This window comes from Manis pentadactyla, chromosome 17 (assembly GCF_030020395.1).
Source record: "Manis pentadactyla isolate mManPen7 chromosome 17, mManPen7.hap1, whole genome shotgun sequence".
In the NCBI taxonomy this organism is placed as follows: Eukaryota; Metazoa; Chordata; class Mammalia; order Pholidota; family Manidae; genus Manis; species Manis pentadactyla.
In genome coordinates this window covers 34,043,326-34,059,067 of record NC_080035.1, presented here as the reverse complement: position 1 = coordinate 34,059,067, position 15,742 = coordinate 34,043,326, and the positions used below count along the sequence as shown (strand labels likewise).

At 39.7% G+C, this 15,742-nt stretch overlaps 2 protein-coding genes across 5 annotated transcripts in view; one reads left to right on the top strand and one right to left on the bottom strand.

The window, feature by feature from the left end:
* The window catches only part of BORA (BORA aurora kinase A activator), a 30,894-nt gene extending 26,284 nt beyond the window's left edge, over positions 1-4,610 (bottom strand). For 2 of the 4 annotated variants that reach the window (XM_036893591.2, XM_036893590.2), the window contains exons 1-3: positions 4,475-4,610; positions 3,452-3,619; positions 1,646-1,752 (exon numbers count right to left, since the gene is read on the bottom strand). In XM_036893591.2, coding sequence (XP_036749486.2) covers positions 1,646-1,752; positions 3,452-3,604 — 260 coding nt within the window. In that variant the 5' untranslated portion in view covers positions 3,605-3,619; positions 4,475-4,610. Of the gene's footprint in view, positions 1-392; positions 479-1,645; positions 1,753-3,451; positions 3,620-4,474 lie in introns of those variants that run through there. The other 2 variants (XM_057494407.1, XM_057494408.1) reach the window with 2 other exon arrangements.
* A 192-nt stretch (positions 4,611-4,802) lies between these two features.
* The window catches only part of MZT1 (mitotic spindle organizing protein 1), a 30,472-nt gene continuing 19,532 nt past the window's right edge, over positions 4,803-15,742 (top strand). The window contains exon 1 of the mRNA XM_036893593.2: positions 4,803-4,956. Within this exon, the coding sequence (XP_036749488.1) occupies positions 4,887-4,956 (70 nt within the window). The 5' untranslated portion in view covers positions 4,803-4,886. The remainder of the gene's footprint in view (positions 4,957-15,742) is intronic.

Below are 15,742 nucleotides of genomic sequence, written 5' to 3'. Positions count from 1 at the left end.
TGTTTATACCAGTACACCTTACAGTTATTTTCTATGTGTAGCATGGTATAAAAAAGGTAGGAAGCATTGAAATAGGGAACTCAGATTAGAAAAGAAGAGACATTGGAAGCCACTACTTGTTTCTAAGAATGATGCAACATGTTTTGTTGAGAATATACTCACTATGTCTAGTTGAAGCCATTACCATTCATTTACATTAACAAATTTAAGTTATAATGAGGGTATTTTCCCACTCTTTTCCCCTCCTTTATATTACAAATTTATCTACTGAAATACACCAAGATTCTTTGCAGGAATCTACCCAAAGAATACCTCATTTGTTAATAAGTACAGAAATGTTGTGTCACGACTTTGTTAACTGTAATTTTGACTCTAGAGGTCAGGAATAATACCTCATGCTCCTTCAGTGTTCCTCCTAGTGCTCAGTAAGTACCCTTAGACTGATAGATAATCGTTGTCCACGGCTGAATATACTGACCTAGCAAAATAATAAAGTGTGCAGTTTTTGGGTGAAACAAAAAATGTGTCTCATTTGTGACTCGTTTACTTCTAGATATTCTTTTTACCCTCTCTTTCAAAGGTATTAAGATTTAAGTTAAAATCCTTTCATGCTGTATCCCATTCTATTTCCTTTCTACAACACTTTGGATGGACATTAATTAATTTGGATGGACAGGAAGGGTTAGAAAAGCCAGACAAATATTTGCAGTAACATCTCAACATTTTTGTGTGGCTAAATTCTCAAGCTAAAGGGTAAATGATTATCTATTATATTGAACTGACAGCACATGTGCCTTGGGATGGAAAATTTAAAAAATACCAGTATTCTATTTTCTCAAATATATATATATATAAACCAGACCATAAAACAGACATCAACAAGAGTCCCTCAAACCATTAACGAATACTGCTACCTATAATTTACAAATATTGTTATTTGTAATAATCAATTACAGATTATTGCAGTATGTAATACAAAACTAAGTACGTTCTGCCAAAGAAATGCATGTTCTCACTACATTAGGCATCATTAATCAGGACAAGTCTGAAGCACATTAGTGCTTGGAAACCTATGCAGTATATCAACAAATAAGTTAGGGCTGTTCTCATTAGTAGGCTGAATTCAAGACAACGTAATTCAGATCCCTTAAGTGTCCTATGTCAAAGTTGGATGGTATCTAGAAAATCTCTCTCTATTGCTAATGGATACTCTTCCATTCAATGAATCTTAACTTGGTAAGGGAGGGGATTTAGGCTTCCCCAAATGTACATGGCAATGACTCTGCATTTGCTTTACTCCACCAAACACCAAAATACAAAAATTCAATGGCAGAAGCCACAGTCATGCAGAAAGGTACAAATTTCAAAATGTTCTTCCCTCTGTCAAGTGCTGGGGAGGGAAACTTATCCCATAAGTAAACAGAAGGAGAAGGTTATCTCTAAAAAAAAAAGACTCCTACCCAATTTTGTAACTTAGCAACAGAAGCTTTCTGAATGTAGTTCCTTGAACTCACTGCTCATTGAGATACAATAAATCTGTGTCAAAATTTTTCCTCCCTGATATCATTACATATAAAAATATTCAATTTTCTCTCTTCATTTGAGAGAATGTTATATCACTTAGGTGCAAGAAAGGAAAACTTACCGAGAATGACTTAAGTATAAAGCTTGACGATGAATGTCTTCTGGGTCTATTTCTACAGGATTTATTACAGCTAGTTGATCAATAGACCATCTAAATTTCCCTGGAGTCTTAACAAAAGAAAGTGAGCTTATGAGTTAAAACAAACTAAAATAGTTCATCAAAATGCTAAGCAATGTCAGCTTCAAAAATAATGTGGATGTTTGTAATATAACAGTATTTTAAAGTTCATATTTTAAAATTGGACTTAACCACTAAATTAAGTGGCAAATGATAACAAATCACACTACATCGACTGACTGGACTGTATCTTTTTAAAAATATCTATATCTTCCATCTGGATGATTTTTTAAAATTTCATAATAGAAAAATTACAGTGGAATAATAAAGGCATTCTACAATTAGTACTCATCAGTAATACAACATCCCTCATGTAAAAGTATCTCCTGTTAGAGCTTGCAAAGACCTTTACTTTCACTAAGAACAAACTAAAATTAAACAGAGTCCCACTACAAAAGTGCCTGCAAGAGCACATGAAATAATTGAGCCTTAAAATAATCATGAATGGTAATCAGTGCTACCTTTCTGTATTCAACTGTTAACTGAACCAAAATTATCCAAATCCTAATCTATAATTTGCAAAGTATTTTTTACAAATTCAGGGTTAAAAACCCAAGATGCCATACATTCTGACTTTGAGGATTTAGTTGCAACCATTGCATTACTTTTAAGACCAACAGATTTTTTTACATCTAAAATTTAATACAGTTTAATTAAAAATCACGAGGTCAGACTAATGAGTCAATATAAACTAACTTTTCTCCAGTGTGTACCTGCTCTTTGTTTAAACTGATATGAAAGTGTAGCATAAACAGCCACCCAGTTGGCAGTTTTTGTAGGTAATTTGCTAGGTAAAACAACACACTTCAAAAGAGCTTCTCCAATGTGGCAAATAACAGTAAAAATAAGCTAAAGTGATGAAGTCTTCCCTAATCTCCAAAAGAGTGCTTCCCCTTTGATATCACTCTTTTGTTGCACTACTAATTGCAGCACACATCATATTCCTTTGAAGTTGCTAAGTTAGTTGTGTCTATTCCATTAGAATAGAGGTTGGTTCCTTGATACAATCTGCAAACTAAGAATGGTTGGGAAAAAACCCACCAAAATATTAATGTTTCATGAGATGTGAAAACTGCATGAAATTCAAAACTCACTGCTCATAAATAGAGCTTTATTGGAACATTGCCACGTTATTTACGTATTGCTTATGACTGCTTCTGTGATACAAGGCAGAGGTGAATATTTGTAACAGCAACCAGATGACTTGCAAAACCTACACTATTTACTTCCTGGCCCTTGATGGAAAACACTTTTGCTGACACCTACATTAAAGTATAAGCTCCTTGAGAGTTTGTGTCTAATGACCATGACTTGTTCACAGTGTAATCTCCATACCCAGCACTGTATGACACATGGCAGCATCCAAATAATGTTTGCTCGACAAGTGAGAATAGTTAGATAACATAACTTCTTCTCTAATGGTATTAGTAGATATATTACTAACCAGAGTGTCTAGCTACACTCACAGCTGCAGGAAGCCAACATGCAATCCATTGAATAAAAAAACAGAAATGCAAATTAAAAAAAAATTTTCCAGCGAACTTATTTTTAGCTCAACCACTACATTGTAATGAACACTGCAGTTAAAAAAAAAAGAATCCAGATTATGCTCCATGATAAATTTCCCCTTACCTTGTAAAGTTGTTTACACTTAAAATTACTTGTAAACACGAGTCAAGAATAACTTACTGGTAATTTTGTTGATTTAAAAACAGAAGGACTGGAGAGAGTTTGTTCATGGAGATTAGAATAATCACCAGGACTTTCGAAAGGATTCAAAACAGGGACTCTTCCTGGAGTTTCCGGTGTTATTTGCGTATTTGATTCTCTGACATCTCCCATAGCACAGAGAGAAAACTAAAAAGAAATCAGAAGTATGTGTAATAGAACGACTAAGTTTCTCTGACATTCATTTTGACAATTGAAATGTATTCAATAAACATGTATTTCACAAAAAGAAAATTAAAAATCTAACATTTTTCTCAAGTGATCCTTGAAATAACCTTGAAAGTTAGAGAGTACTGTGTTAGTGACATCATTCTGCAGAATCACAAGATCAGAGAAGTTAAAGCACTTGTAAGAAGCAGACAACTACATATGAATGGGTCTGCCTTTGAGGCAACTATATGTTACAATATGCACAAAACCCATCCGGCTAAAGGACTTACACCTATAGGTTTTTTGTTCATTATCCCAAGTCTTCTAACACGTTGAACATCCTTCGGATATCCCAGAAATTCCCTATCACACTGCAGTTACTAAACAACTATTTATAGCAAGTAAATACGTGACGAGAAAGCTTGTGCACGGGTGCTTTTCTTACACATTCGCCCCCGTCACATAAGTATGCCTGATTAGGGCTACGAAATTAACCGCCTTTGGCTGCCCCTTCTCAAACATCCTGCTTTGGCTTAAGACCGCCAGGGAAGTAATCGAGACAGGATTACTTCCAGTCAAAGTGGGCTATAATTTGAGAATAAATCCACTTCTTGGAAGGGTGAAATGCAGCCGGCTTCCTGGGGTGAAGAGCAGAGGAGAACAGTCACGCCGGTGTCACCCCCAACCCTATGCTATCACTTTATTGGCGCCGGTCTCTGCCTCTACTACACCCTCGCTGCTCCCATTCACCCCAAGGCAGGCAGGTCTAGAGCTGGAAAAAGTGAGCTCTCCAATTGGGACAAGAAGAAAGGCCAAGAGCTACACAGAACGTACCTAGTGGTGTGTATAAAAAGGAAGCCCCCAATAGCGCGACTCCGGGCGCTCCCGAGGGGCCAGGACAGCTCCCCGAACAGGCATAGACTCTTTAACTCCTCGCGTCCGCGATGTCTTAGGCCAACCAGGGAACGGGCCTTGAAGGCCACTGCCAATCGCATCGCACCGCTGTCCGCGAACCGGCCAATCGCATCAAGGCCGCGTAGTACATTCGAATAGCAGGTCCTCGCTTCACATTCCGCGCAGAGCAACGAGGCTCCAAATTTAAATCAACGCAGCCTCACGCCGACGACGAGCGCGAGGGGCGGAGCTTGCCGGCGTGAGCGGAGGACGCGCGGTGTGGTCGCCCAGGAGAAGCGCAGGCGCTCCAGTTCCGGGTTAATCCCTTCTCCCGCCTCGGCCGGCCTACGCCATGGCGAGTGGGAGCGGCGCCGGGGCCACGGCGGCGGCGAATCTGAATGCGGTGAGGGAGACCATGGACGGTGAGTGCCAGTTCTGCCCCCTTTCCTTGCCTCCTTTTCCAGGGCCAAGGCGGCCAGGCACGGTTGCGCCTAAGAGGACTTCAAGTCCACCCCCTTTCCCCAACGGCATCCTTTAAGATCCTCCCGAGCACCCGCCGCGGGGGTAGGGCTGGCGGGCGCCTCCTGGGAGGGCTGTCCCTGCGCCGCTGCGCAGTTTGCGGCGCCCTCGACGTTTGGGCATCGCGTCAGCCCGGCGCGCGCCCCGCCCCCGCGGTTGGGCCCGCGGCGGACCCAGTGCGGAGCGCCCCGTGCCCTCCTCCCGAGCGGGGAGCGCTTCCGCAGCCCTGAGACCAAACCTCGCGCCGACAGCGGCCTTGTGTGCTCGGTCATCGCGGCGTCCTTTGTCCCAGGCACCTCAGTAAGCACTTTTAGACTATCCGGCGAATGAACCACGTGGTTTCTTCACCATTCCCGTTTTGCGGCGGGTGACACCGATGTCTGCGTCTGCGGGCGTATTTACCTGTTTTTGCGCGCCGAGTCACGTGGGCGTAAAGCCTCCGTACACACGTGGTGGGAGACGATACACTCTGTACACACGTGGTGGGAGTCTTGCAATAATCCTCTGTCCTGTAACTCTGGCTTTGCCACCTTATACCGCTGGTGGTGAGCTTGCACTAGCTACTTAAGTTATCTTTGAACTTGTTTCTTTGTTTTCCCTGTAAATTGAAGTTACTACCTCCTACAGTTATTGAGAGTATTTAAATAAGATAACCCAGTAAAGGCATAATATCAAAGGTTATGATGAAAGGTAGCTTTACTCGGTTATTTTTGTGTTATGTCGGATGTCATCCCACTTGCAGACTCATTTGTCTCCATTTTACTTGCATCCGCCAATATGTGAGTGAGTGATGGTTGTTTCACATTGCTTTTTCGCATTTTCCAGGGTATACCCACTTCAGCCTATTAAAACTATTTTTATTAGATAGTGTCAGCCTTCCGGCCGTATTTCATCCTTCTTGACAATAGGCTGCACTTCCTGATTGAGGGGTTTCTATTAATGGTTCTGGCTCTTTCTGCATTGGCCCTTGCTTTCCTTTTCAGAGAATTATTTATTAGAGCCTTTTCATCTAATGTTTCTACTTACCAAGTATCTATTTAGTTGTTTTTCTGAAAAGTAGAATTTTGTTCTTAACACCCTGTTCAGCTTGTTTCCCATTCCTTCTTGAAACATCACAGCGTATTAATTTTATCGTGTAAGTGGATTTACGCACATAGAAATTAATGTGTACATAACATTACAAGTCTCCATCCTACCAGGTCTGAAAGTAGAGCGTTCCTATGAAACCTTTTGCAAACTGAAATGGCATAAAGCAAAGGAGCAATTACCATTATTTTATACGGGAAAATCTTTTGAAGATGTCCAGACTCAAAAAATAACCTCTTAACCCTTCTTTGATACCTCAGGATGCATCTTTCTAAGATATGCACAGACTAAACAGAAATAAAGCACAGATGCTCTCTCTGACATTATTCAAAAGCTATGGCGGCTTGATGCTGGGATGCTGATGGTAGTTCCAGGGAAAGTGTGTGGCAGTGCCACTCCTGCTATCCCAGGTATCCACTGCCTCTGTAACCAGCTCGCTGCAAAACAAATGCTGAATGCTCTTTTCACTTTTTTTCATAAAAGGAAAAATCCTCTTCAGATTTCTTTTGGTTATCAAAAGCAGGGTCTAATGTAGGTCTTTCACAAAAGTGAAATTGCATAATGCAGACTTTTGAAAAGCTGGCGATTCCTCTATTGTCTTATATCTTTGCTTGGAAGCCAGTGTGTTTTTTACCAGAATGGAGAATATAAGGCTTGGACTTCCCATCAGTTTTCTAATGTTAGCTGTGCTTGGACTCCTCATTTATATGGCCGCAGGATCCCATCTGAATGGAAAACTCATTTTATTACTGCTGGAAGGAACCACTGATGTACAAACAAGTACTGACTGACTGATTATATTGGGTGCATCATCAGGATTTTTACTGAGAGAACGTTGTGTAAAATGAAGATTATTGAGAGTGTAAGAACATGAAAAAGTGAAGAAAGACCAGAGCATTTTTAAAAAACAAAAATTGGAGGAGTGTGGCTTAGAGAACACCGCTCCTCTACACACAGTTTGCCCACACAAAAAAAGGCAAAAAGAAAGGCCCCAGGTTGGCAATGTTTCAACATTTGTTAAATGTGGCAGTTAGATACTGTCATGTCCCTTGGCACCCTAAACTTACAGAAAACTACTTCCATCATGCCATAATTGGGGTCCAAGACAGTCACATAAAACATGAATTTGAATTATTGCAAAAAACATTTTTCATGCTGTCTGTATAATGTTTGAGGCACAAAGGTTAACATATGACACACTGTAAACTATTGTCCATACACTGAACTGAAAAAATCCTAAATGCAGTCGCATTGTAATCCCACCTTCTTCCACATTCATTCCCAGAAATCAAACTAGCATGCCCAGGGTTTGAAACTCTGTGGATGTGGGGTTTCGTTTTATTCAAATCTATCCATGAGAGTCAAAACTTTTTAAATCTGACTACCCTTCTTCAAGATCTAGTATATTTCTCCTCAGCCTGTTTCTATCTCCCTCTCATCATTATTAGTCAGTTAATTGATTTAATCTTTTAGTGGATCTGAATGATTGCAAGGGTTGTAGAACTCAGCTGTAAACATCTATTATTGTGAAATGAAAGGATTTTGATATTGGTACTTCAGAATGGGAGGAAACAGGTACCCTTTTTTTTTTTTTGAGAGGGCATCTCTCATATTTATTGATCAAATGGTTGTTAACAACAATAAAATTATGTATAGGGGACTCAATGCACAGTCATTAATCAACCCCAAGCCTATATCTCAACAGTCTCCAATCTTCTGAAGCATAACAAACAAGTTCTTACATGGTGAACATGGGTAAGTTCTTACATGGTGAACAGTGCAAGGGCAGTCATATCACAGAAACTTTCGGTTTTGATCACGCATCATGAACTATAAACAATCAAGTCAGATATGATTATTCGTTTGATTTTTATACTTGATTTATATGTGAGTCCCACATTTCTCCCTTATTATTATTATTATTATTTTTTTCTTTTGAGAAGGCATCTCTCATATTTATTGATCAAATGGTTGTTAACAACAATAAAATTCTGTATAGGGGATTCAATGCACAATCATTAGTCAACCCCAAGCCTCATTCTCAACAGTCTCCAATCTTCTGAAGCATAACGAACAAGTTCTTACCTGGTGAACAAATTCTTACATAGTGAATAAGTTCTTACATGGTGAACAGTGCAGTCACCACAGAAACTTTCGGTTTTGATCATGCATTATGAACTATAAACAGTCATGTCAAATATGACTTCATGAGATTTTTATACTTGATTTATATGTGAATCCCACATTTCTCCCTTATTATTATTATTATTTTTTTTAATAAAATGCTAAAGTGGTAGGTAGATGCAAGATAAAGGTAGAAAACGTAGTTTAGTGCTCTAAGAGGGCAAATGTAGATGATCAGGTGTGTGCCTATAGACTAAGTATTAATCCAAGCTAGACAAGGGCAACAAAACATCCACGGATGCAGAAGATTTCTCTCAAAACAGGGGGGGTGGGGTTCTAAGCCTCACCTCTGTTGATCCCCAATTTCTCACCTGATGCCCCCTGTGACTGTGCCTGTCTTAGGTTGTTCCTCCCTTGAGGAATCTTACCCGTCTCTGGCTAACCAGTCATCTTCCGGAGCCATACAGGGAAATGTAAAGTTGGTAAGTGAGAGAAAAGCAATATTGTTTGAAAAGGATGGCTATTTACTGCTTTGCAGATTTATGTCCTGTCGCTTTTATACCCAGCATTTGTCTTGAGGTATCTTTACCACTTGGAAGAATTATGATACTCGGTAATTTCGTTATGAGGCACGAATTCTACTAAAGGGTTGTAATAAGGAAGGAAGAAGAAAAGCTATAGAAGTAGCAGATGGAAGAAAACATGGGAAGATTGATTATTTCTTTGACATATCTTCTTGTAGAGTAACATAAGCATGTATAGGTTTTAAACTACTAATTAAATTGCACACACACGTTAACATAATAGGAATACAGCTACATAACCAAAGCAGACCTACAATTACCAGCCATCTCCAGTGAAACCAAAAAAACCAGTTAGGCACCCTAGGCATTTGTGAAAACTTATCAATGATATGATGGTTATTGTCTAACTGAATTTGAATAGTTTGAGAAAAATCAGACAAATTAAAACAACACATTCCTGGGAACTGTTCACATCCCATGTATTCTTTTAACAGTAGATAGTCTATAGTCGCATGATTTTGGAGCACTGCAAGTTGCACTTCTCCTAATTCTTGGTTGAGTTCCAACAGTATAGATCCAGTCAACTTTGTAGTTTTACTGTATGCACAGGCCAGCTTAGATATCTCCTTCTTCATTCCAATGGCAAGTCCAGGAACCGGTGGGATGACTGCAGCTACAACTGCAGCAGCGCCAGGATCTTTGTTGAAGTTTTTTGATGTTCATCTTCTGGAATGACTCTTCCAGAGGATGTTGATGTTGGAAGTTCTTCTTCATATCATATCTTAATTCGTTTTCTGGGTAGCCAAATTAGGCTTTGATCCTCTGTATAAACACAAACAAACCCTTTGCCCAGACTTTGATATGACCATTATACCATTGTGAAGAACCTACTGGAGATCACCACACAGGAACTGCTTTTTTTTTTTTAAGAGAAAGGAATATTATCAGAAAAATATACTTCCATAGCTGATCATCTGACACCCTTTAAAAGATGAAAATTAAGGATATGCAAAGCATGCATTAATCATTGATTTGCAGTTAGTTTTATCCTATCAGGGAGTATTACCTTTTCTTTCTTTCTTTTTTTTTGGTTATCATTAATCTACAATTACATGAAGAATATTATGTTTACTAGGCTCTCCCCTATACCAAGTCTCCCCCACAAACCCCATTACAGTCACTGTCCATCAGCATAGCAAAATGTTGTAGAATCACTACTTGTCTTCTCCGCGTTGCACAGCCCTCCCCTTTCTCCCACCCCCCACATTATGCATGCTAATCATAATACCCCCTTTCTTCTCCCCCCCCAACCCCTTATCCCTCCCTACCCACCCATCCTCCCCAGTCCCTTTCTCTTTGGTACCTGGTAGTCCATTCTTGGGTTCTGTGATTCTGCTGCTGTTTTGTCCCTTCAGTTTTTCCTTTGTTCTTATACTCCACAGATGAGTGAAATCATTTGGTATTTGTCTTTATCCGCTTGGCTTATTTCACTGAGCATAATACCCTCTAGCTCCATCCATGTTGTTGCAAGTGGTAGGATTTGTTTCCTTCTTATGGCTGAATAATATTCCATTGTGTATATGTACCACATCTTCTTTATCCATTCATCTACTGATGGACACTTAGGTTGCTTCCATTTCTTGGCTATTGTAAATAGTGCTGCGATAAACATAGGGGTGCATCTGTCTTTTTCAAACTGGAGTGCTGCATCCTTAGGGTAAATTCCTAGAAGTGGAATTCCTGGGTCAAATGGTAAGTCTATTTTGAGCATTTTGAGGAACCTCCATACTGCTTTCCACAATGGTTGAACTAATGTACATTCCCAACAGCAGTGTAGGAGGGTTCCCCTTTCTCCACAACCTCGCCAACATTTGTTGTTGTTTGTCTTTTGGATGGTGGCCATCCTTACTGGTGTGAGGTGATATCTCATTGTGGTTTTAATTTGCATTTCTCTGATAATTAGCGATGTGGAGCATCTTTTCATGTCTCTGTTGGCCATCTGAATTTCTTTCTTGGAGAACTGTCCGTTCAGTTCCTCTGCCCATTTTTTAATTGGATTATTTGTTTTTTGTTTGTTGAGGTAGGTTATCTCTTTATATATTTTGGATGTCAAGCCTTTATCGGATCTGTCATTTACAAATATATTCTCCCATACTGTAGGGTACCTTTTTGTTCTATTGATGGTGTCTTTTGCTATACAGAAGCTTTTCAGCTTAATATACTCCCACATGTTCATTTTTGCTTTTGTTCTCTTTGCCCAGGGAGATATGTTAAAGAAGAGGTCACTCATGTTTATGTCTAAGAGATTTTTGCCTATGTTTTTTTCCAAGAGTTTTATGGATTCATGATTTACATTCAGGTCTTTGATCCATTTCAAATTTACTTTTGTGTATGGGGTTAGACAGTGGTCCAGTTTCATTCTCTTACATGTAGCTGTCCAGTTTTGCCAGCACCATCTGTTGAAGAGACTGTCATTTCCCCATTGTATGTCCATGGCTCCTTTATCAAATATTAATTGACCATATATGTTTGGGTTAATGTCTGGAGTGTCTAATCTGTTCCACTGGTCTGTGGCTCTATTCTTGTGCCAGTACCAAATTGTCTTGATTACTATGGCTTTGTAGTAGAGCTTGAAGTTGGGGAGTGAGATTCCCCCCACTTTATTCTTCCTTCTCAGGATTGCTTTGGCTATTCGGGGTCTTTGGTGTTTCCATATGAATTTTTGAACTATTTGTTCCAGTTCGTTGAAGAATGTTGCTGGTAATTTGATAGGGATTGCATCAAATCTGTATATTGCCTTGGGCAAGATGGCCATTCGGACGATATTAATTCTTCCTAGCCAAGAGCATGGGATGAGTTTCCATTTGTTAGTGTCCCCTTTAATTTCTCTTAAGAGTGTCTTGTAGTTTTCAGGGTATAGGTCTTTCACTTCTTTGGTTAGGTTTATTCCTAGGTATTTTATTCTTTTTGATGCAATTGTGAATGGAGTTGTTTCCCTGATTTCTCTTTCTATTGGTTCATTGTTAGTGTATAGGAAAGCCACAGATTTCTGTGTGTGAATTTTGTATCCTGCAACTTTGCTGTATTCCGGTATCAGTTCTAGTAGTTTTGGAGTGGAGTCTTTAGGGTTTTTTATGTACAATATCATGTCATCTACAAATAGTGACAGTTTAACCTCTTCTTTACCAATCTGGATTCCTTGTATTGCTTTGTTCTGTCTAATTGCCGTGGCTAAGACCTCCAGTACTATGTTCAATAACAGTGGGGAGAGTGGGCATCCCTGTATTGTTCCCGATCTTAGAGGAAAAGCTTTCAGCTTCTTGCCGTTCAGTATGATGTTGGTGGTGGGTTTATCATATATGGCCTTTATTATGTTGAGGTACTTGCCCTCTATACCCATTTTGCTGAGAGTTTTTATCTTGAATGATTGTTGAATTTTGTTGAATGCTTTTTCAGCATCTATGGAGATGATCAAGTGGTTTTTGTCCTTCTTTTTGTTGATGTGGTGGATGATGTTGATGGATTTTCAAATGTTCTACCATCTTTGCATCCCTGGGATTAATCCCAGTTGGTCATGGTGTATGATCCTTTTGGTGTATTTTTGAATTCGGTTTGCTAATATTTTATTGAGTATTTTTGCATCTACATTCATTAGGGATTTTGGTCTGTAATTTTCTTTTTTGGTGGGTTCTTTGCCTGGTTTTGGTATTAGGGTGATGTTGGCTTCATAGAATGAGTTTGGGAGTATTCCCTCCTCTTCTATTTTTTGGAAAACTTTAAGGAGAATAGGTATTATGTCTTCTCTGTATGTCTGATAAAATTCCGATGTAAATCCGTCTGGCCCGGGGGTTTTGTTCTTGGGTAGTTTTTTGATTACCGTTTCAATTTCTTTGCTCGTAATTGGTTTGTTTAACTTTTGTGTTTCTTCCTTGGTCAATCTTGGAAGGTTGTATTTTTCTAGAAAGTTGTCCATTTCTTCTAGATTTTCCAGCTTGTTAGCATATAGGTTTTCATAGTAGTCTTTAATAATTCTTTGTATTTCTGTGGAGTCTGTCATGATTTTTCCATTCTCATTTCTGATTCTGTTAATGTGTGTTGATTCTCTTTTTCTCTTAATAAGTTTGGCTAGAGGCTTATCTATTTTGTTTATTTTCTCAAAGAACCAGCTCTTGGTTTCATTGATTTTTTTCTATTGTTTTATTCTTCTCAATTTTGTTTATTTCTTTTCTAATCTTTATTATGTCCCTTCTTCTGCTGACTTTAGGCCACATTTGTTCTTCTTTTTCCAGTTTCAGTAATTGTGATGTTAGACTATTCATTTGGGATTGTTCTTCCTTCTTCAAGTGTGCCTGGATCGCTATATACTTTCCTCTTAAGACTGCTTTCGCTGCGTCCCACAGAAGTTGGGGCTTTGCGTTGTTGTAATCATTTGTTTCCATATATTCCTTGATCTCTATTTTAATTTGTTCGTTGATCCATTGATTATTTAGGAGCATGTTGTTAAGCCTCCATGTGTTTGTGAGCCTTTTTCTTTTCTTTGTAGAATTTATTTCTAGTTTTATACCTTTGTGGTCTGAAAAGTTGGTTGGTAGAATTTCAATCTTTTGGAATTTTCTGAGGCTCTTTTTGTGGCCTAGTATGTGGTCTATTCTGGAGAGTGTTCCATGTGCACTTGAGAAGAATGTATATCCTGTTGCTTTTGGATGTAGAGTTCTATAGATGTCTATTAGGTCCATCTGCTCTACTGTGTTGTTCAGTGCTTCCGTGTCCTTACTTATTTTCTGCCCAGTGGATCTATCCTTTGCGGTGACTGGTGTGTTGAAGTCTCCTAGAATGAATGCATTGCAGTCTATTTCCCCCTTTAGTTCTGTTAGTATTTGTTTCACATATGCTGGTGCTCCTGTGTTGGGTGCATATATATTTAGAATGGTTATATCCTCTTGTTGGACTGAGCCCTTTATCATTATGTAGTGTCCTTCTTTATGTCTTGTTACTTTCTTTGTTTTGAAGTCTATTTTGTCTGATATTAGTACTGCAACCCCTGCTTTCTTCTCGCTGTTGTTTGCCTGAAATATGTTTTTCCATCCCTTGACTTTTTGTCTGTACATGTCTTTGGGTTTGAGGTGAGTTTCTTGTAAGCAGCATATAGATGGGTCTTGCTTTTTCATCCATTCTATTACTCTATGTCTTTTGATTGGTGCATTCAGCCCATTAACATTTAGGGTGACTATTGAAAGATATGTACTTATTGCCATTGCAGGCTTTAGATTCGTGGTTACCAAACGTTCAAGGTTAGCTTCTTTAGTATCTTACTGCCTAACTTAGCTCGCTTATTGAGGTGTTATATACACTGTCTGGAGATTCTTTTCTTCTCTCCCTTCTTATTCCTCCTCCTCCATTCTTTATATGTTGGTTGTTTTGTGCTGTGCTCTTTCGTGTTTCCTTTGAGTGCTTTTAATGGGTAGTTGATTTTATTTTTTGCCTTTAGTTAGTATTTGGTTGGTCTCCTTTCTTTGCTGTGATTTTATTTTCTCTGGCGACATCTTTTTTGTCTTAGGAGTGCTCCCATCTAGACTAGTCCCTCTAGAATACCTTGTAGAGGTGGTTTGTGGGAGACAAATTCCCTCAACTTTTGCTTGTCTGGGAATTGTTTGATCCCTCCTTCAATTTAAATGATAATTGTGCTGGATACAGTATCCTTGGTTCAAGGCTCTTCTGTTTCATTGCGTTAAATATATCATGCCATTCTCTTCTGGCCTGTAAGGTTTCTGTTGACAAGTCTGATGGTAGTCTGATGGGTTTTCCTTTATAGGTGACCTTTTTCTCTCTAGCTGCCTTTAAAACTCTGTCCTTGTCCTTGATCTTTGCTATTTTAGTTATTGTGTGTCTTGGTGTTGTCCTCTTTGGGTCCTTTCTCTTGGGAGTTCTGTGTATTTCTGTGGTCTGTTCGATTATTTCCTCCCCCAGTTTGGGGAATTTTTCAGCAATTATTTCTTCAAAGACACTTTCTATCCCTTTTTCTCTTCTTCTTCTGGCACCCCTATAATGCAGATATTATTCTGTTTGAATTGGTCACACAGTTCTCTTAATATTGTTTCATTCCTGGAGATCCTTTTATCTCTCTCTGTGTCAGCTTCTATGCGTCCCTGTTCTCTGGTTTCTATTCCATCAATGGCGTCTTGCGTCCTATCCATTCTGCTTATAAATCCTTCCAGAGTTTGTTTCACTTCTGTAATCTCCCTCTGGACGTCTGTAATCTCCCTCAGGACTTCATCCCTTAGCTCTTGTATATTTCTCTGCATCTCCGTCAGCATGTTTATGATTTTTATTTTGAATTCTTTTTCAGGAAGACTGGTTAGGTCTGTCTCCTTCTCAGGTTTTGTCTTTGTAATCTTTGCCTCAAAGTTTGCCGTTTCATGGCGATAGAGATAGTTTGCAGAGCTGGCACGAGTGATGGCTGGAAGAACTTTCCTTCTTGTTGGTTTGTGGCCTTCCTCTCCTGGGAGAACAGCGACCTCTAGTGGCTTGTGCTGGACAGCTGCGCGCAGACGGGGCTTCTAATTCTTACCCGGCTGCTATGGAGTTTATCTCTGCTGTTGCTGTGGGCGTGGCCTGCCTCAGGCCGCTGCTCCGATATGGTGGAGCTGTGTTGGAGGGGGAACAGCCGGGAGGCTTTTTATCTCTGTGAGGGTCCTCCGTGCTCCCTGCTGCCCAGGGGGTTAGAGTGCCCAGAGATCCCCAGATTCCCTGCCGCTGGACTGTGTCCCAGGACACTTCCATCGGGGTGTGAGGTCCCTGTCCCTTTAAGACTTCCAAAAAGCACTCTCTTTTCTTTGTCCCAGGTGCAACGTCTGCAGGGACCCGCTCACAGGTCTTACTATCCTGTTTCCCTAGTTTCCAGCACCTCACGCATGCACTGTGTCTGCACTCTCGTGCGAATGGCTGGGGCTGATTA